General features: G+C 45.6%; 2 protein-coding genes across 2 annotated transcripts in view; one reads left to right on the forward strand and one right to left on the reverse strand.

The window, feature by feature from the left end:
• TK2 (thymidine kinase 2) overlaps positions 1-21,179 on the reverse strand; it is a 1,024,677-nt gene that overhangs the window by 540,701 nt on the left and 462,797 nt on the right. The window lies entirely within an intron of this gene.
• PHAF1 (phagosome assembly factor 1) overlaps positions 1-21,179 on the forward strand; it is a 34,996-nt gene that overhangs the window by 10,092 nt on the left and 3,725 nt on the right. Inside the window, exons 4-13 of the mRNA XM_021094040.2 lie at positions 3,258-3,341; positions 9,651-9,694; positions 12,302-12,381; positions 12,659-12,753; positions 13,940-14,037; positions 14,129-14,241; positions 18,027-18,160; positions 18,540-18,623; positions 20,368-20,450; positions 20,859-20,902. Coding sequence (XP_020949699.2) covers positions 3,258-3,341; positions 9,651-9,694; positions 12,302-12,381; positions 12,659-12,753; positions 13,940-14,037; positions 14,129-14,241; positions 18,027-18,160; positions 18,540-18,623; positions 20,368-20,450; positions 20,859-20,902 — 859 coding nt within the window. The remainder of the gene's footprint in view (positions 1-3,257; positions 3,342-9,650; positions 9,695-12,301; positions 12,382-12,658; positions 12,754-13,939; positions 14,038-14,128; positions 14,242-18,026; positions 18,161-18,539; positions 18,624-20,367; positions 20,451-20,858; positions 20,903-21,179) is intronic.

Genomic DNA, 21,179 nt, shown 5'->3' on the forward strand with positions numbered 1-21,179 from the left:
TCTGCAACCTACACTGAAGCTTGTGGTAACGCCAGATCCTTAACCCATTGAGTGGGGCGAGGGATCAAACCCACATCCTCATGAATGCTCAGGTTCTTAACCCGCTGAGCCACAACTGGAACTCCGTAACTAATTTTTTTTAATGAAGTTTATTTCTTTTATCATCACCTTTGTTTCTGTCATTCCAGTCTTTGGGACGAGTAGTAGTTTCAGCATTAAACTGATTTCTCCCAATTTCTTCTAAGCAGCTGGAATCACAGATTTGGTGTTTTTTTATTATTTTTTTATTATTTATTTATTTATTCATTTATTCGTTTATTTTGCTTTTTAGGGCCGTACCCGCGGCATATGGAAGTTCCCAGGCTAGGGGTCAAATTGGAGCTACAGCTGCTGGCCTACACCAGAGCCACAGCCATGCCAGATCTGAGCACGTCTTCGACCTACACCACAGCCCACGGCAATGCCAGATCCTTAACCCTCTGAGCGAGGCCAGGGATCGAACCCACAACCTCATAGTTCCTAGTCGGATTTGTTTCTGCTGTGCCACAACAGGAACTCCTGTTTTTTTTTTTCAATCTGAAGATCCATTTTTTCCCCATTTCTTGGTTGTGTGACTGTGGCAAGTTAATAATCACTCTGGTTCTCCTTCTATAAAATGGATGTAATTTCCTTATAATAGAATAATCTTTCGATGAGGATCAAAAAGAAATGGTCTCTCAGAGCTCTATACAGTGCTGCTTAAATGTGGGTCCTGTCCCCTTCTACTCTCCTTCCCTTTCTCATTTGCCTCCTTCTCATCAAGTGCAGAAGATCATCTGACCTCATTAAAAGTTACAGAAATATTGTTTAGCACTGGAAACTATATCTAGTCACTTATGATGGAGCATGATGATGTGAGAAAAAGGAATGTGTATGTGTATGTGTGATTGGGTCACCTTGCTGTACAGTAGAAAATTGACAGAACACTGTAAACCAGATATAATGGAAAAAATAAAAATCATTAAATAAAAAAGTTGCAGAAATAGGAGTTCCCGTTGTGCCTCGGTGGTAATGAGCCTGATTTGTATCCATGAGGATGTGGGTTCGATCCCTGGCTCCACTCATTGAGTTAAGGATCTGGTATTGCCATGAGCTGTGGTGTAGGTCACAGAAGCGGCTTGGATCCCGTGTTGTTGTGGCTGTGGTGTATGCTGGCGACCACAGCTCTGATTCAACTCCTAACCTGGTAACTTCCATATGCCGCAGGTGCAGCCCTAATTAAAGAGAGAGAGAGAGAGAGAAAGTTACAGAAATATCTTGTTTTAGAGGGAAAAGATGTTAGACACTAGCAGAGACAGCTTTACTGAACTGGAACACCATATAGTATGTGTGTATTTGGTTCTGGAGATAGAAATTACTAATAAAACACTGATTGTAGAGTTCCCATTGTGGCGCAGTGGTTAACAAATCCGACTAGGAACCATGAAGTTGCGGGTTCCATCCCTGGCCTCCTTCAGTGGGTAAACAATCCGGCATTGCCGTGAGCTGTGGTGTAGGTCGCAGACTCGGCTCGGATCTGTTGTTGCTGTGGCCCTGGTGTAGGACCCCTAGCCTGGGAACCTCCATATGCTGAGGGAGCTGCCCTAGAAAAGGCAAAAAAAAAAAAAACAGAAAAACACTGATTGTGAGTGTGTTTGCTTGCTTTTGAAAATTGTTTAGTTATGTCCTGAATTGTAATAATGCCAGGAAAAAAATCTTGAAAGTGCATAAGAAAATTCAGATACTGCAAGGAAGGATCTTGAAAGATAGTAAAATGTTGTTTCATCCTGCTTACCGACTTGGAAAAGCCCTCTCAGAAATAGAACTGTGTGTTCTGGATTGAGAATAAGTGACCTCAGGTCAGGGTTCATTATTCCATTATCTTATTTGAGAGCTAATGGTTTTAAACATTCATACTGACCTACTGGAAATTTATAACTCTAGTGTTTTTGAGACCTGTTGGTGACCTGCGCCTGCTCTCTTGTGAGATCAATGAGGTGGAGGGGAGCAGGCAACCTGAGCTAATCTCAGAAGCTCTTTGAAGAAAATTTTTCCATTGAGGCCCATACCAGCTGTGGTACCTAGCCCTCCAGGCCCTGATCTCTATCTCTGACAAGCACACCTTATGCATTCACTGGGGCTTCCTTGAGAAGCCTTATAAAGAAACTTCTCTAAACCCTTTTGATAGCTTTGTGCCAGTTTCAAGAAGGGGCAGGGTGTTGGATAGTGGTATTTTTCTTCTACTACTGGGCAGCCTGGTTCAAGGCTATGGAGTTTTCAGACTTTGAATTGATTGCACTGCAGTAGAAGGAGGGAGATGGGACAGGCGCTAGGCAAGAGTACTGAATGCTGAGTGCTGTGCTGGGTGCTTTTTGACCTACAGTCTCCCCCTGTAGGGGAAGGGATGATGGTATTTCCATTGAGAAACTGGAACTCAGAGCAATATAGAGAGTCATTTGAGGTCACCAGCTCACCGAGACTCGGCCAGCTCTGTCCACTGCTCTCTACTGTTGCTCCCCTTCCCCCAGGACTCAGAAGGGGCAGATGTAGAAATATGACTCCTTAGTTCTTAGACTTAGGCTTTTAGGAAAGAAGCACATGTGATGTTGGATGGTGGGTGGAGGGAGGGGGGTGTAAGAGTGTCATCTTGGTACATAATCAGATCACAAGGTACTTTGTCCTGGAATATGGCCTAAAACAATTTAAGAATAAAAGGTGTTTTCCTTACAGCAGAAATTGACAGAACATTGTAAATCAACTATAACAAAAAATTTTTAATTAAAAAAAAAAGTGTTTTCCTGCAGGTGGTACAGACGGCCTGAGAGTGAAGGGATATAGGTTCAGTTGACGTGCATTGACCATTACCTGCTGATTTGGGATCCTGGCGAGGCCTTTTCATGCGGCTTATATTCGTCGTCAAATACTCTAGTTTTGACAGCAATAAACCCATGCTTACAGATTTGGACTTTGGACCCTTGAAAGAAAATATATTCACAAAATTTTGGCCCTTTCCCCCAAGTAATAACTCAAAGCCTGGGAGAGAGGCTCTTTTCCACCAGGTTGGATGGAAGTGAAGGACATGCTGCAGTCACAAAAGAGTTGCTGGCTTCCAAACCTGTCAGCTGTCTATACTTAGATATTCCATGTGCACTGCATTTATATTGTAAGGTTTTAGTAGGTGTTGTTGAGTAAATTAGTTGTTCAGAGTGTATATTTATTTATTATTTTGTTTTTTATAGTCTCCTCTAAGCCATGACCTCATCCTTAACCTGACTCAGGACGGGATCAAACTACTGTTTGATGCTTTCAATCAGAGACTTAAGGTAACTACAATTGATAACTAAAGTTTCATGTTAGACTGATTAATGTGTACAATTGCGGAATGTTTCTGAAACTCATAAGTGGGAATAGACTTTTGTGGTTCAGAAACAACCATGATGTAGGGGACTAAAGCTGTGTCTGTCCCCCTAAAAAGAGAGAAGGTGGGGGTGGTTTGGGGTGGTTGGAAAGCGGCTGGGAAGGGTTCTAGTCTTGAGCTCCAGAGGTGAAAGGGAAAAGGTGTTGGAGATTTAGGGAACATGCTTGGGGGGGGTGCTTTATGTTGAGCGGGAAAATGAGAGGAATTAAGTATTTGGCATAGATTATCCTGAGTCTTTTAAAAGGTACTTAAGATGGGGCCTGACTGCAGAATAGGACCAAAAGACTTTAGTCAGGTTCTTTTTTTTTTTTTTTTTGGCCATGCCCACAGCATGCAGAAATTCCCGGGCCAGGGATTGAACCTGAGTCATAGCAGTGACAAAGTTGGATCCTTAACCACTAGGGCACCAGGAAACTCCTGACTTTAGTCAGGTTCTTGTATCCTGTTGTTTTGCTTCATTCTTGGGTCAAACAATAAGACTTGGAAGATGAAAAATGGAACTGTTCTTCCTAAAATGCTGAGACTTGAACCTTACCACCACCAGCAATGAGTTGATTCTTTAACCTCTTTAAGGAAATATAAACAAACAACTTGCTTGTATGTAGGATTGTCTTAATTGGCATTTCAAATGTAGTTTACTAAGACCTATTTCAGTCCACGATGTTTTTAATACAGTGTTTATAAATGCCTGGGCATCACAGATTAGTCATGTGACGTCAGACTCATGCCTCAGTCATGCGGTTGAATGTGGCCCCTTGTAGTGGCATGCCAGAGCAGTCGTGCTGGTTAGATTATAGAGTTGCCTTTCCGAAAGACTTGAATACTTCCTAGTTCTCATCATCCCATCACAAGTAAGCTACTGAGGTAAAAAGACAGAACATGGGAAAAGAATCTATACATGGAATAAGAATTCCTCATTTATGATAGTTTTTTAAAAAGGAAAGTTTTTTTTGGTTTTGGTTTGTTTTTTTTTGTTTGTTTGTTTTTGTTTTTTTGTCTTTTCTAGGGCTGCAGCATATTGAGGTTCCTAGGCTAGGGGTAGAATTGGAGCTGTAGCCACTGGCCTACGCCAGAGCCAGAGCAACTCGGGATCCGATCCGAGGCTTCGACCTACACCATAACTCACGGCAATGCTGGATCCTTAACCCACTGAGTGAGGCCACGGATCGAACCCACAACCTCATGGTTCGTGACAGGAACTCCTCAAGAAGGAATGTTTGATGTGAACATCCTTAGCCCTTCAGCTCCCATGCCTCTCCTTATGGGCTCAAGCATCCTGTTTTTACTGACAAGAAGTTCCATACAGGGCATTGGTAGAGAATGGTCTTCAATATGGCTTCATCACAAATTGGGGGAAGTTAATCTGGAAACACCTTTACAAAGAGTCATTTGTCTCTAATTTGGTAAATCCATTTTTAGGAAACAACCCAAAAAGATTATGGAGAGATTGGGAGTTCCCGTCGTGGTGCAGTAGAAACGAACTCGACAGGTACCCATGAGGATGTGAGTTTGACCCCTGGCCTTGTTCAGTGGGTCAGGGATCTGGTGTTGCCATGAGTTGTGGTGTAGGTTACAATACACCACTTGGATCTGGCATTGTTCTGGCTGCGGCGTGGGCCAGCAGCTGTAGCTCCAACTCGACCCCTAGCCTGGAAACTTCTATATACTTAGGGGGGATTAATATTGCCAGATATTTACAGCAGCAAGAATTTTAGTAATAATGAAAAGCTGGAAGTAACCTAAGTAGACAAACAATAGGGGATAGAGGTATTCTTTTTTTTTTTTTTTTTTTTTGCCTTTTCTAGAGCTGCTCCCGCAGCATATGGAGGTTCCCAGGCTAGGGTTCTAATTGGAGCTATAGCTGCCAGCCTACACCACAGCCACAGCAACATGGGATCCAAGCCTCGTCTGCAACCTACACCACAGCTCACAGCAACGCCGGATCCTTAACCCACTGAGCAAGGCCAGGCAGGGATCGAACCTGCAACCTCATGGTTCCTAGTCTGGATTCGTTAACCACTGTGCCACAACTGGAACTCTGGGATAGATGTATTCTATCATAGAATTACAGTATAGTGAAGACAATACCAGACGTTCAGTAGCATTTAGTACATGTTAGGCACATACTGAGTACTTCCCATGCATTTCCTAATTTAACCCTAACAAGCCTATGAGTAGTACTAACCAGTGAAACAAGAGAGGGACAAAGGCTAAGTGGTCTGATACCAAGCTTTTAACCCTATGTTATCAGAGTGTGGTGACCAACCACTGGGAGTAGAAATGGCTTAGTTTCATTTGATGAAGATGGGAAATAAATGTGATAAAAACTGAAGAAAAGGGTGTGAACATACTATGTGGAAATGTGAGGAATGGAAAGTACACTTGAATGGGAAATGAAGTAAAATAGAACCTTCTTTCTGTCTTCTGTGGGAGCCCTATGAAAGAGAGGCTGGGGCCCTGCCTGAGCCTCTGGAAACTGAGGACACAGTCCTTCAGGTGCCCTTGGTTGGAACCAAGTCTGACCTGACCCATCTGCCTGCCCCTCCATCCAAGGGCTTCAGAAGCCTCCTCTCCCCAGTACTGTCTCCCGCAGTTTTCCCATCCTCTTACTCCCTGCCTGGGAAAGAGCCCTATGGAATGAGACTACACAAGTCACAACCTTTACAGCCACTTATCTTTTCCTTTCCTATTTTGGCTGCTGCCATATCTCTTCCTCTGGGGAAAGCAAGGTCTTCCAGCCAGAGGGTAGAAAACCGTGAGTTTCAAGACTCTCCCAACTACTTGTCCCTGTGGCTCAGCAAGCTCCATGAGCCAAAATCTGCTTGGTGATTCTGGCAAGGGACCCATAATGCTGACCATCTTGGAGTCCATGATGTCACAAGTGCCATGCCATAAATGTTGGTCTGGGCTGTTGGCAGGTGAGTGGGAGTGTCACAGGAAGAATGTCCTGGAGGCCCACCCCCACAAGATGGGTGGTACAAAGCCCTTAGAAGAGAGTGGTAGCAATCAGAGTGGCTGAGTCCCTGCCCCTGCTGTACAAGCAGGGCTTCTGGCTGAGAGTTGAGGCTTCTGCCAGCATGGGACCCTGGTCTCGGTAAAATGGCAACATACCCAGGCTTTCTGAAGACTCACTGTCTTATGAATCACAGCTCTTCCCCTGCTCTTGCACCTCTCTTGACACCTCTTCTAATGTTTTTGAGGTTCATATTGCCTTTAGCTAGCTTCATGCCAGGCAGACGCCCTGACATGTGTTGTGTACCTCCTCTGTGTGAACTAATAAGCCAGACCTCGAGGGGCTTAACTTTAATGGGACCATGAACAGTCTTTTCTAATAGTGTAGAAAAGGGTAGATTGAAATATTAGGACAGCCCAGCAGGGGGAGTGATTCTTAGCAGCAGGTGGGATCAGAATAGCTGCGCCTTATTATTTCTGCTCCAGTGACAATGCCAGGTGCTCCTGCACCCAGAAACCCACAGCCCTTTCCAGGATGAAGCCCTGATTGTCAGGGCAAACAGCCGTTGAACCAGTTCTGCTTGTTAGTCTACAGTGGGAGTCTGACCTCTCAGCTGGAGGATAATAGTGATGCTGCTGGCTGCCTAGCCCTTGACAGCATTATATAGAGGACTTCAGAGTGTTCATTACTTGGCATCAAAAGAGGATGGGCGTTCAATACCTTTTCCTTTGTCTCCTCCCTGAATTCTTGGCATTTCATCTGACCCTTTGAAATTTCACAAGGGTCCTGAACTTCTCCAGGTTTGATCAGATGCTCTTCATTTAAATATGTAGCTGGGAGTTCCCGTCGTGGTGCAGCAGAAACAATCCGACTAGGAACCATGAGGTTGCAGGTTCACTCCCTGGCCTCACTCAGTGGGTTAATGATCCAGCATTGCCATGAGCTGTGATGTAGGTCGCAGACACAGCTCAGATCCGGCGTTGCTGTGGCTATGGCATAGGCCAGCAGCTGTAGCTCCGATTAGACCCCTAGCCTGGGAACCTCCATATGCTGCGGGAGCAGCCCTATAAAAAGATAAATAAATAAATAAATAAATAAATTTGTAGCTGACTATTGTAACACTTGACCTAAGCTAATATAATATGACTTGTTTTCCAGTAGGATAGAGCTCCCTCTTTTTTCTTTTCTTTCTTTTTTTTTTTTAATTGGTAAACCACACCCAAGCCAGGAATTGAATCTAAGCCACAGCTGAGGCAATGCCAGACCCTTTAACCCACTGTGCTGGGCTGAGGATTGGACCTGTACCTCTGCTGCGACCAGAGCTGCTGCAGTCAGATTCTTTTTTTTTTTTTGTCTTTTATCTTTTTTGTTGTTGTGTTGTTGTTGTTGTTGTTGTTGTTGCTATTTCTTGGGCCGCTCCCGCGGCATATGGAGGTTCCCAGGCTAGGGGTTGAATTGGAGCTGTAGCCACCGGCCTACACCAGAGCCACAGCAACGCTGGATCCGAGCCGTGTCTGCAACCTACACCACAGCTCACGGCAACGCCGGATCGTTAACCCACTGAGCAAGGTCAGGGACCGAACCCGCAACCTCATGGTTCCTAGTCGGATTCGTTAACCACTGCGCCACGACGAGAACTCCTGCAGTCAGATTCTTAATCCACTGTGCCATGGCAGGAACTCCAAACCTTTTTTTTTTTGGCTATGTCCATAGCATGTAGAAGTGCCTGGGCCAGGGATTGAACCTGCCGCCATAGCAGTGACCCAGGCTGTTGAATTGACACCACCAGATCTTTAACCTACTGCACCATGAGAGAACTCTTTGAAGCTGTTGTTTGTTTGTTTGTTTGTTTGTTTGTTTGTTTGTTTTTTGCCATTTCTAGGGCCGCTCCCTCAGCATATGGAGGTTCCCAGCCTAGGGGTCGAATCGGAGCTGTAGCCGCTGGCCTACGCCAGAGACACAGCAGCGCTGGATCGGAGCCACGTCTGCAACCTACACCACAGTTTATGGATCCTTAACCCACTGAGCAAGAATCGAACCTGCAACCTCATGGTTCCTAGTCAGATTCACTAACCACTGAGCCACGACAGGAACTCCCTGAAGTTGTTTTTTTAAAGTGGGTTTTGTTTTGTTTTGTTTTTTCCTGTTTAGGGCCACACCGTTGGCTTATGAAAGTTCCCAGGCTAGGGGTCAAAGCGGAGCTGTAGCTGCCAGCGTACACCATAGCCACAGCAACTCGTATCCAAGCTGCAGCTGCAGCCTACATCGCAGCTCATGGCAACGTTGGATCCCCGACCCACTGAGGGAGGCCAGGGATCAAACCTGTATCTTCATGGATACTAGTTGGATTTGTTTCCACTGTACCACAATGGGTTTTTATAATGCAGCCGAGTATGGAATAAAAGGAAGGGCTCAGTATCCCCCTTACAGGTTACAGCCTTAACAAGCTACATGAATTTGTTTCTGTGGTGCTTTCACTGTCCTATAGCATGGTATGTGCAATCTTCTGTATGACCCAGCAGTAGATGAAATATAAAAACCTGACTCAGAGGAGTTCCATGGTGGCTCAGTGGGTTGAGCAGTTGTCACTGCTGTGACTCAAGTCGCTGCTGTGGTGTGGGTTCAGTCCCTGGCCCAGGAACTTCCACATGCCATGGGTACAGTCCAAAAAAAAAAAAAAAAAAAAACAGGGAAAGAAAAGAAAAAAAAAAATGAGTTCCTATTGTGGCTTAGCAGGCTAAGAACAAGACTAGTATCCATGAGGATGTGGGTTCAGTCCCTGGCCTTCCTCAGAGGGTTAAGGATCTGGCATTGCCAGTTCAAGCTGCAGTAGGTTGCAGATGCAACACAGATCTAGCATTCCTGTGACTGTAGGCCAGCAGCTGCAGCTCTAATTGACCCCCCTAGCCTGGATACTTCCATATACCACAAGTGTGGCCCTAAAAGAAAAGGAAAAAAATTGAGAACAAAAAGTAATCTTTTCAACTACAGAGCTTTTTTTCTTTTTTTGGGGGGGGGGCCACACCCAAGGCATATGGAAGTCCCCAGGATAGAGGTCGAATCGGAGCTACTGGCCTATACCACAGCAACAGCAACTCGGGATCTGAGCCACGTCTGCGACCTAGACCAGAGCTCATGGCAACGCCAGATCCTCATCCCACTGAGTGAGGCCAGGGATTGAACCCGAGCCATGAAGGGAACTCCCTCAACTACAGAGCTTTAACAACTCTTAAACATTTTGTTTTTTGTTTTTGTTTTTAGGTGATTGAAGTATATGACTTGACTAAAGTAAAGTTAAAATATTGGTAAGTTTTCTCATGGTATATGTCATAGGCTTGATACACATGAGCTTTATCTCCTACCCATGTTAAGTTAGTAAAGGATTCCCATCTACAACAGCTCTGGGATTATAGCCTGGTGTCATGATTTCCTCAGGCAGCCTTGAAACCTATCCAGTTTCCTGAGGAAGAAAGGGAAATCTCATTAACACACTGTGTGTGAAACACTTCACGTAAATGTCATTTATTTAATCCCAGAATAAAGCAGGACCTCAGCTCAGAGGTCTGTGACTCTCTCCTGGGTCATAAGTGCCCTTCCCTTCATAGCCTCTTTTGGCAGCTTGTGTTTTCATGACTACCAGAGGTAGAATAAACCAAATAGATCAGACTCCAAAGCCTATGCTAAAGAGAATGCCAAAAGATCACTACTGGGGGGCCAGAATCTGCTTTTTAGAATGATAGGAATTGACTGGTGTGCAAATATTTGAGCCCCCATTATGGTTAGGTGCTGTGCTGGCACCTAGAATATTCCATTCAGTAAGCTTCCTTAACAGACTTCCCTTTTCGAGGGTATGAAAGGGATCAGTTCCTGGGCTGATTCAAGCAGTGTTTGCTGACAGAGAAATGGATAAAGCAAATGTGTAATAGCACTGACCCCACATATTCTTGTTGGGGACTTCATACGTGGTAAGATCTGGCTTCTCTTTACCCTCTTAAGAGTCAGTGGTGGGTAAGAGCAAGGGGTCTAGAATCAGGCTGCCCTGGCTTTGAGTAATGGCTTCATTTTATTACTCTCTGAAATTGGAAAAATCACTTAATTTCTGTGAGCTTGTTTTCTCATCAGAGAAATAAAACCAATAATGTGGTTGCTGGGTTAGGAAGATTACGTGAGATAATGCTGGTAAAGCACATAGCACAGTGCTTGGTTAAAAACAGGTGCTCTATAAATTATATTTAAAAAATTATACTTAACCTTTAGACATTATCCTTAACGAGTTCCTGTTGTGGCATAGTAGAAAGGAATCCAACTAGAAACCATGAGGTTGTGGGTTCGATCCCTGGTCTCACTCAGTGGGTAAAGGATCCTGCGTTGCAGTGAGCTGTAGTACAGGTTGCAGAGGCAGCTTGGATCCCCTGTTGCTGTGGCTGTGGCTTAGGCCAGCAGCTCTAGCTCCAGTTCGACCCCTAGCCTGGGAACCATCATATGCTGCTAGTGCCGCCCTAAGAAGCAAAATAATAATAATCAACCATATCCTTAAAGTTAAAAATGACTTATCTTTGAACTCATCATCTGAAATCATATGCCTCTCTTTGCTCCCAAGCCCACCTCCCTCCAAGATGTTTTTCCTTTGATTGGGATCCGTTCCTTCCCATCTGCATACCTGTTCCCCAAGTCCATGAGTGCTGGCTCTTCTGCCTGTTAGGAAGACAAGCTGCCTTGCTTGCCTCTACCCTTCTTTTAAGACATTGATCCCTTTTTAAGAAGGTGTAGCTAAACTACTAGTTGACATCCTGGGAAACCACCTTAATACTGTTCACTGTTTTGTTTTGTTTTTTTAATGACCACACCTGCAGCATATGGAAGTTCCCAGGCCAGGGACTGAATCCACGCTGCAGCTGTGACTTAAACCACAGCTATGGCAATGCTGGATTCTTAACCGACTTGCACCGGGACGGGGATTAAACCTGTGTTTCTTCAGTGACCCAAGCCACTACGGTCAGATTCTTAACCTACTGTGCCACTATGGGAAGTCCCCACACTGTGTATTTCTGTGACCACTCTTGATCCAAGTCCAAATGCCATGGGGCTGAAGCCAGATATATTTCCTTCTGAACTGGGCCTGGTGGCCACAGTCCTCTTAGGAGGACCTAGGGGACTAATTCTCTGTATCATCCTTGGGAGAGTTGACTATTTCTGACCTCATTAATTGTCCCTTATTTAAAAATCCTATAGCTAGGAGTTCCCATCATGGTGCAGCAGAAATGAATCCAACTAGGAACCATGAGGTCACGGGTTCCTTCGCTGGCCTCGCTCAGTGGGTTAAAGGTCTGGCGTTGCCGTGAGCTATGGTGTAGGTTGGATCTGGCATTGCTGTGGCTGTGGTGTAGACTGGCAGCTGTAGCCCTGATTAGACCCCTAGCCTGGGAACCTCCATATGCCCCAGGGATGGCCCTCAAAAGCAAAAAAAAAAAAAGAAAGAAAGAAAATCCTATAGCTGGAGTTCCCGACGTGGCTCAGTGGTTAATGAATCCGACTAGGAACCATGAGGTTGTGGGTTCGATCCCTGGCCTTGTTCAGTGGGTTGAGGATCTGGCGTTGCCGTGATCTGTGGTGTTCGTTGCAGACACGGCTCGGATCCCACGTTGCTGTGGCTCTGGCGTAGGCCGGCGGCTACAGCTCTGATTCGACCCCTAGCCTGGGAACCTCCATGTGCCACAGGAGCGGCCCAAGAAATGGCAAAAAGACAAAAAGAAAAAAGAAAAAAAAGAAAATCCTATAGCTAAACTTTTATTTTGGTATAATTGTAGGCTTACCTACCTGTGTTTTAAGAGTAAGTCTTCCAGCCACCGTCTCCAGTGATCTGTGAGCCCATCGTGCACAGCCTGGTGTTAAAAAGTATCTTTGTTTTTCAGTGGCGTGCATTTCAATTCTCAAGCCATAGCTCCCACCATTGAGCAGATTGACCAGTCTTTTGGTGCAACCCATCCTGGAGGTAAGCCAAGTCCATCTGATTCCTCTGGTCATCTGTAGCAGCCCACATTAATAAACCTGGCAAATGGTGCCAGCCCAAGCCCCCAAAGCCACGTTTCTCTAGGATGTGGGGGTTGGTCCTTGTGAAGGAAAGCACCTGCCCCTTGTTTTCTCCTAGTAGGTCAATTCAGAAAGGAGACACAAGGAAGGTGTTGCTAGTCATTACTTCCTGCCAGACTGGTTTGTGTTTGCAACTTCTGATGCCACTCATCCACGTCATTTTCTTCTCACTCCCACAGTGTACAACTCTGCTGAGCAGCTCTTCCATCTCAACTTCAGAGGACTGTCTTTCTCTTTTCAGCTAGACTCATGGATTGAGGCTCCCAAGTACGAGGTTAGCTCTTCTCTTTGCTTGATATTGTTGCTTAGTGCCCAGGTGATAAAGGTCAGCAGACTGTGCCGTTGGAGGATGCTGGATAGATACCCTTTCTTTGGTTTCCTCATTCTGAGGTCTTTAGGGGCCAAAGGGATGGAGTGGGTGAAGTTGACAGAACAAAGCCAAAGCTGGCATTCCCAGAAAGAGGGTGCTTCCAACTAAAAAGTGAGCTTGACCCCACTTTTCAGAAGTATATCCATGTCATGTGCTTTTTTGTTTGTTTGTGTTTGTTTTTAAGGCCTCACTTGTGGCATATGGAAGTTCCCAGGCTAGGGGTCAAATCAGAGCTTCATCTGCCAGCCTACACCACAGCCACAGCAACTCAGGATCCAATCCTTGTCTGCGACCTACACCACAGCTCACAGCAACACCAATCCTTAACCCACTGACCAAGGCCAGGGATTGAACCCGTGTCCTCATGAATACTAATTGGGTTCCTTACCACTGAGCCATAATGGAACTCCCATGTCATGTGCTTTAAAACTCCAAATACCCCAGTTTTTCTTAATGGTCTTATAATTTGAGAGATTTTATCCTTAGGTATCAGCATCCTTACAGTTATGAAATAATTAAAGATGAAATTGCATGGGAGTTCCTGCTGTGGCGCAGTGGGTTAAGGATCCAGTTGCAGTGGCTCAGAGTCAGTCTCTGGCCTGGAAACTCCATATGCTGCGATGCAGCCATTTAAAAAAAAAAAAAAAAAAAAGATTGGCATTCCCATTGTGGCTCAGCAGGTTAAGAACTTGACATAGTGTCCATGAGGATGCAGGTTTGATCCCTGGCCTCACTCAATGGGTTAAGGATCCAGTGTTGCTAGAAGCTGCAGCGTAGGTTACAGATGCAGCTTGAATCTGGTGTTGCTGTGGCTGTGGTGTAGGCCAGCAGCTGCAGCTCCTATTCAGCCCCTAGCTGGGAACTTCCATATGCTTCAGGTGTGGCCCGAAAAAGGGGAAAAAAAGATAAATAAAAATAAGAAAATTTTTAAAAATTAAAAAAAAAAAAAAGAACTTTACTTGGAGGTAGTTTGGACTGTGTGCTTTGGCCTGACCAGTTCTTAAAGACCATGAGTTTTGGGGAAATGCCAGAGCCTGAGCCCCATGGCCTCCCGTGTGCTTTTAGTGAAATATTTGTCTTATGTTTGCAGCCCAATTTTGCCCATGGTCTGGCTTCTCTCCAGATACCCCACGGAGCAACTGTGAAACGAATGTACATATACAGTGGAAATAGCCTACAGGATACCAAGTATGTGTGGGGAAGCATGAACTTCATGCTAAAGCCATGAGCTCCCTGGGAGGGAGGGTGAAGCCTTTGCTCACTCTATGCCTGCACCTAGGGCTCCTGTGATGCCTCTGAGCTGTTTCCTGGGCAATGTGTATGCCGAGAGTGTAGATGTAGTTCGAGATGGAACTGGACCCTCAGGTTTACGACTTCGCCTACTTGCTGCAGGTCAGTTACTGGCTTTGGGGTGGTGGATTCTCTGTTATATCCTTATTGAGATAGTCTAAAATCCTATGTGGTTAGGGATAGTTGGTAGAAGACAAATCATGCTGATGTTTATGGTTATTAAAGATTTCATTTAAATTTGTGAAGGGATAAGACATAGTCTTATATTGAGCAAATCTTACACAGTAAAACTGCTTCCCTCAGCATGTGCATAATAAGCCTTCTGTGTACTGAGGTAACTGTGTGGTTCCCAGGTACTGGAGCTAGGGCTATGGTATTGTCTTTTTTCCCATTTCCCACCCTTTGTGCCCATTTCTTAGATTGGACTGGAAAGAGAAAATTGTGGTTTGGCCATGCCCTGCTAGGTTTTGCTGGCTGTGAACAAAAATAGTTGCTGGAGTTCCCTTGTTGCACAACAGGTTAAGGATCTGGCATTGTCACTACAGTGGCTACGATGGCTATTGTGGCATGGGTTCCATCCCTGGCCCAGAATCTTCCACATGCCATGGCCACAGCCCCCCCAAAAAAAAAGATTTGCTGCCTTCAGTAGCTTGTCTCTCCAGGATCCATGCCTCATCCTGTGATTTTCTTGTGCTTGGACAAACTCAGCTCCTTTGGACCTTGGTTTATGCTTAGTGGTACAAAGATCCTCCGGTGTGGCGTTTGCCTTCATAAAAATGGCCTGGGGACTGTGAGTACCACAAAGGGGCTGTGCCTTCATGGAGCTCATAGTCTAGCCAGTCTTTGTTCATAAGCTGAGGTCTTGCATCACTGTCTGGGACATCAGTTCTCAACTGTTAGGAATCTGGTATATAAACTCTGAACTCAATCCCCTGAACAGTTCAATAAGTTGAGAGCCTCCAGGTTAGAAATTTTTTAAAACGTTTTCTATGGAGTTCCTGTCGTGGCGCAGTGGTTAACGAATCCGACTAGGAATCATGAGGTTTCGGGTTCGATCCCTGACCTTGCTCAGTGGGTTAACGATCCGGCGTTGCCATGAGCTGTGGTGTAGGTTGCAGACGCGGCTCGGATCCCGCGTTGCTGTGGCTCTGGCGTAGGCCGGTGGCTACAGCTCCGATTCAACCCCTAGCCTGGGAACCTCCATATGCCGCGGGAGCGGCCCAAGAAATAGCAACAATAACAACAACAACAACAACAAAAAAGACAAAAGACAAAAAAAAAAATGTTTTCTAGCCATGGCAGAACACCAGGTACTTAAAGGACTGTTGCCCTTGAGGTATGGGTTTTTAAGAGAATTGACATATAGCAGCCAGGTCAAGTGATTTAGGTCTGTCTTCTCAGGAGTATTGCTGCTTGAAACAACAGGGTAGTTAGGGATGTTGTGATTATCCCAGGTGACAGTAGGAGGAGCCTTTTGAGAGTGGAGGTCTCAGCCAGTTCTGACCGCCACTCTATATAGGACACTCCTAGCAGTCTCACTACCTGTAAAGTCAGTGGGGAAAATACTGAGTTGTTGTCCAACCCAGTACTCATTGAGAGTTTGCTTCGGCAAGCAGAAGGGTAGCTTGTCCCAGCCAACCCATTTCTCACATCTTTATCCTACAGAGTGTGACTACAGTGATGTTTTACAGGAAAAGGCCATTCAGCTGTCTTTCCCCACCAGATTTTATAGGATTCACTCCAGGGAATCAGAAACTAAAATAGTCTCCTAAAACTAAGGGTGATTTACCTGAGGAGGCTTCAGGTGGAGTGAGACAAGAGAGGAGACTCACCTGTGAAGGGTGCCCCCCGTAACCCTATCTGATCCATTCACAAGTATTTAGTACCTGGAGACTTTGGGCACATAGGGTTTTTTTTGGTTTGGGGGGGGTTTTGGCTGTACCCAATACATGCGGAAACTTCTGGAGTCAGGGATTGAACCTACGCCACATCTGCAGTGACAGTTCCTAGATCCTTACCCGGCTGTGCCACAAGGGACCTCCTGCACAGTCCAGCTTGGCAGGACATTTGGTGGGTTCCATAGGTCACCCAGGCTTGCTTGAGCTGCAGGATTTCTGAACAGGTTAAATGTGAACTCTGCTTTTTCCCAGGACCTGGTTAAACAGTTTTTACTCTGCCACTCAGTTTATGTATGCTGTGATGAAAGAGTCTTGGGTTAGTTGGAGAACTTAGAACTTCAAAATTCAGATTTTGAATCCCTGAAATCTTCTATATGTAGCAAGTGGATTGTTATACAAGAAAGAGCTTTGTTGGCTGTAAAGCCATGTACAAAGGAAGGTGATGGTGGTGGTTCACAGTACCAGGACTTGCAATCCTCGGATTCTTGGCTTCTTTTTTTATTTTGGGCAAAACGCTTTTGTCTTCCTATCCACAGAATGGGGGAATTTTTACTGTTGGTGTGTCTCTTGCTATTCCACAAGCACTTGTATGTATATGTGTTTAACTGGAAACATTTCTGAAATGTACTAGGCAAAGTCAGGGTTGGTTTTTTTAGTTTTTTTAGTTTTTTGTTTTTGGGGTTTTTTTTGTCTTTTTAGGGCCACACCCGAGGCATATGGAAGCTCCCAGGCTAGCAATCAAATCAGAGCTGCAGCTGCTGGCCTACACCACAGCTCACAGCAATGCCAGATCTGCGACCTATACCTAAGCTCACGGCAATATGGGATCCTTAACCCACTGAGCAAGGTCAGGAATCAAATCCGCATCCTCATGGGTACTAGTCAGGTTTGTTATAGCTGAGCCACAACAGGAGCTCCCAAAGTTGGGATTTAAGGATTCTTCCCAGAGGTCTCACTGTGGCACAACAAGATATGTGGTATCTTAGGAGTGCTGGGGCGTAGGTTCAATCCCCGGCCTGGAACAATGGGTTATGGATTCTGCATTGTCCCACCTGTGGCTTTGGTCACAGCTGCGGCTGTGGTCTGATCCTTTTGTGTGTTAGTAGGTCTGGTGTTTGTGGAATTAGGGAGTAATTAAGTTAATGGGTGCTTTGCTCTTGGCTCTTTTATAGAGTTATCTTCAGGTCCGGTCTCTAGTTGGGGGTTACCATTGAGAAGTACTTCTTTTTGTTGTTGTTTTTGTTTGTTTTTGTCTTTTTAGGGCTGCACCCACAGCAGTATGGAAGCTAGGGGTCGAATTGGAGCTACAGCTGCCAGCCTATGCCACAGCCACAGAAACGCCTGATCCAAGCCGTGTCTGTGACCTACAGCACAGCTAATGGCAACGCCAGATTCTCAACCCACTGAGTAAGGCCAGGGATCGAACCCGAGTCCTCATGGATTCAGGTCTGATTCATTACTGGTGAGGCACAACGGGAGCTCCCTGAGAAGTACTTCTTAACGTCAATCCTTGTATCTTGTCGGGACCTGGAAAGTGGCTAGAGATAATAATAGCACCCTTTTATACACTTCAGTAGCATCTGTGCTCCTGTTTATTTTACCACAGTTGTGTTATGGTCTGATTGGAATTTTTACGCCATAAGCTCCAGCGTGGGCAGAGACTGCACCTGTTTTGCTCACCATTGTTTCTTGAGCATCTAGCAAAGTGTCCAACCCCATGGTAAATATTTGGTGAGCCACTGAGTGTCATTTCCAGAGTTTCATGTCATTTTTATGGTATTGAATGAGTCTCTGACATTATTTTGAGTAGATAGTGATCTTTTGTAGCATCTCAAGTCCTTGTGACCTTATTTCTGCTTGCATGCAGTCTTGCCCCTAGCTGGACCTGATGATGCAACATGCAGCCACTGGTCTCGCTGGGGCTCCTGGGACCCTGGGCTGAGGGCTAGCAGGCCCTGATTGGGACCATTCCTACCTTGTTCCCTGCAGGTTGTGGACCTGGCCTATTAGCAGATGCCAAGATGCGGGTATTTGAACGCTCAGTGTATTTTGGTGATTCCTGCCAAGATGTTCTTAGCATGCTTGGCTCTCCACACAAAGTGTTCTACAAGTCAGAAGACAAGGTAGGAGAAATGTGTTTGTAAAATGAATAGGTGTTCTCACTATTTTTTAAAATTTGCATGAACTTAATAATTGAGTAAATATAAAATATTTGCTATTTTCCCATAGAACCTGTTCTATTAATGTTGATGGAGAAGTAAATTAAAAGCTCTTTTCTGAGCCTTGTTGGTCAAATGGTTCTGCCTTTCCTTGGAGACCAGGGCCCAGTCTATAGTCACCCAAAGCCAGCTGGGTTGTTTGGCACCAGCATATGGGATTCCCACACTCTTGCTTACCCCACAGATTAATGTTATACAAGAAACACAGTGTGTAGATTCATTTAATCTAAGAATTGTATTCAGGCGTTAGATTTTAGTTCATGGTAATTTTTTTCCCCAACAGATGAAGATTCATTCTCCTTCTCCTCATAAACAAGTTCCATCCAAGTGCAATGACTACTTTTTTAACTACTTCACTCTTGGAGTGGTAAGTTGTGATTGCTTAGAGAACATTCCATTTCTGTGGGGGTGAACAGTGCACCTGGGCACACCTGTGTGTCCACACGCAGCTGTAACCTACTCCAGCTGCCTTTACCAGTGCCATCTTGCATTGGCATTGGTACCCCAAAGTAGGCCTTTCTGGTCACCCAAATTGCTGAGAAACAATACACGAGTTCCCGAGTATATATTGATTTCTCTTCTGAGAGAGACATGTCCCACAAGTAGAGGCGACAGAATCATTCAAGTTAAGTTTTGGGAACTGCTGTTTTGTAAAATATAGGAATCTCTTCTTCAGCCACAAAACAAGGATACGAAAAGGCCTTAAAGACTGGGCGTGTTTGCTTACCTATTTTTAGGGTATCACCCACAATGCATTGCTGCGGCCCAATGCCTCTGTACCTAATGTGCTGAATGGAGCTGTGGCCACCATCAGTGCTGACAGTCCAGCTGGTAGTTGTGATGCGTGTGAGGCATGACTGTGTGAACATGCACCAGCGGAATACATCTCAGAGGTCAGGGCTGGCCTGGATCTTGGGTCTTCAGACCTTTCAGCTTTCTAGGACCTGAGGTCCTGAAGCAGAAAAGAAAGAATCTACTTCAGAGAGGCATGAAGGAGGGGGACTGGGTCTGCCAATGTGGAAAAGACTAAAGAGGCACCAGGAGTAGTGGGGGAGTGGCACTGGGATCATAAAATCTTGAGGTTAGGATGATGGCAGGAGGGGATGGCAACATTATAAGCTAGACCTCTTTGAGTTCAAGGACCAACTTGATGATGAGCATTAGGGAAGATGGAGTGAATGGACCAGCCCTAATAGGACATGTTATACCTTTTTTTTTTTTTTTTTTTTTTTTAATGCTTTTTAGGGCAATACTCGTGGCATATGGAGGTTCCCAGGCTAGGGGTCTAGTTGGAGCTACAGCTGCCAGCCTACACCACAGCCACAGCAATACAGGATCCAAGCTGCATCTATGACCTGTATCACAGCTTCTGGCAACACCTGATCCTTAACAGTGCGAGGCCAGGGATCAAACCCGCAACCTCATGGTTCCTAGTCAGATTCATTTCCACTGCACCACCACGGGAACTCCAAGACATGTTGCAGCTATCAGTGGAGGAGTGGAGTCAGGGGTAACCCTGGAGTCACAGACGTGACCAGCTGGCAGGAGACAAAGCTGAGAAGGGTGTGGTGGGGTGTGAGGAAGTGTTCAATAGGCTATGTCATATCCAGATCTGAGTCCTGGCTAGAAGCTGGAACTTCAGTTCTGGGGGTTGCTGACTCCCACAGAGAGGGCCTATGGAAGCCGAAAGGGTCGGCAAGTCATGGCATTCAGGATAGCCAGGTACCTTGAGCCCCTTGAGAGTCAGGGGGCCCCTGAATCTTCTCGGTAGCCTTTAAGCCAAAAATCTATGCTTGGTTAGGTTTTTAATCAGGCACCTTTTGTCCAGAAAGATCTTCCTGATCGTGTCCCCAAGCAGTGGGAGCTGTAGCACTTTGTACCTGTTGGTCCCACTGGTACAAGGTTTGGAATGGGGAAACCTGGTTGGATGTGTGTCATCATCCTGTCACATGCGGCCTCCGCTGTTCCCTGGACTGTTATTTGGGAGAAAGCTGTTCCCCATGGGCATCCCCATTGTGGAGTAGGTGTCTCCAAGTTGGACATGCCCTCAAAAAGCCCCTGCCCTGCCTCAGTAACCTTCCCCACTTGGGCATCCTTCTTTTCTATCCCAGGACATCCTCTTTGATGCGAATACACACAAAGTGAAGAAGTTTGTCTTACACACCAATTACCCTGGACATTATAATTTTAATATGTGAGTATAACTCTTCCTGCCCCTTCAGGCAAGAGAGTTCATCACTTTGGATGTTTGCTGTTTCATGGAAAGTGAACATTTCCTGAGTGTTTGCTCTGTTCCTGGTATAGTGTCCCATGACCTTCTATCTCTCCATTTACACCCATTTTACAAACAGGAAGATGGGTTCAGAAAACTTAGCCTCTTAGCCAGGGTGATAGGGTCATCAGACCCTGAAACTATGCACTTTTCTATTTGACTCACCTGCCCAAATCTGGCCTCTCCCAGTGAACACTGTGTTGGTCCCAGAGCTGGAGCTTTGGGCAAGTGTGCTTGATTCTGTTTTTCCTGGGGTGCAGGGTTGCAATGTGGGGGTGATCAGTCCCCCCAGGGGAGACCAGCCTTTACCTATCTGCCTTCTCTCTCTAGTTATCACCGCTGTGAGTTCAAGATCCCACTAACCATAAAGAGAGGTGAGTCCTCAGTGTCCTCAGGGTAAGGAAAAGGTGGGGTTTTTAAAATTGTATTTATTTGTTTGTTTGTTTTTGGTCTTTTTAGGCCCACACCTGCAGCACGGAAGTTCCCAGGCTTGGGGTCAAATAGGAGCTACAGCTGCCGGCCTACACCACAACCACAGCAATGCAGGATCTGAGCCGCTTCTGCAACCTACACCATAGCTCAGGGCATTGCCGGATCCCCAACCCACTGATTGAGGCCAGGGATTGAACCTGCATCCTCATGGATACCAGT

This window comes from Sus scrofa, chromosome 6 (assembly GCF_054392235.1).
Source record: "Sus scrofa isolate SSC_HxYL_T2T_F1_AM1 chromosome 6, Sscrofa_HxYL_maternal_Yorkshire_Landrace_v2.0, whole genome shotgun sequence".
NCBI classification, from domain to species: Eukaryota; Metazoa; Chordata; class Mammalia; order Artiodactyla; family Suidae; genus Sus; species Sus scrofa.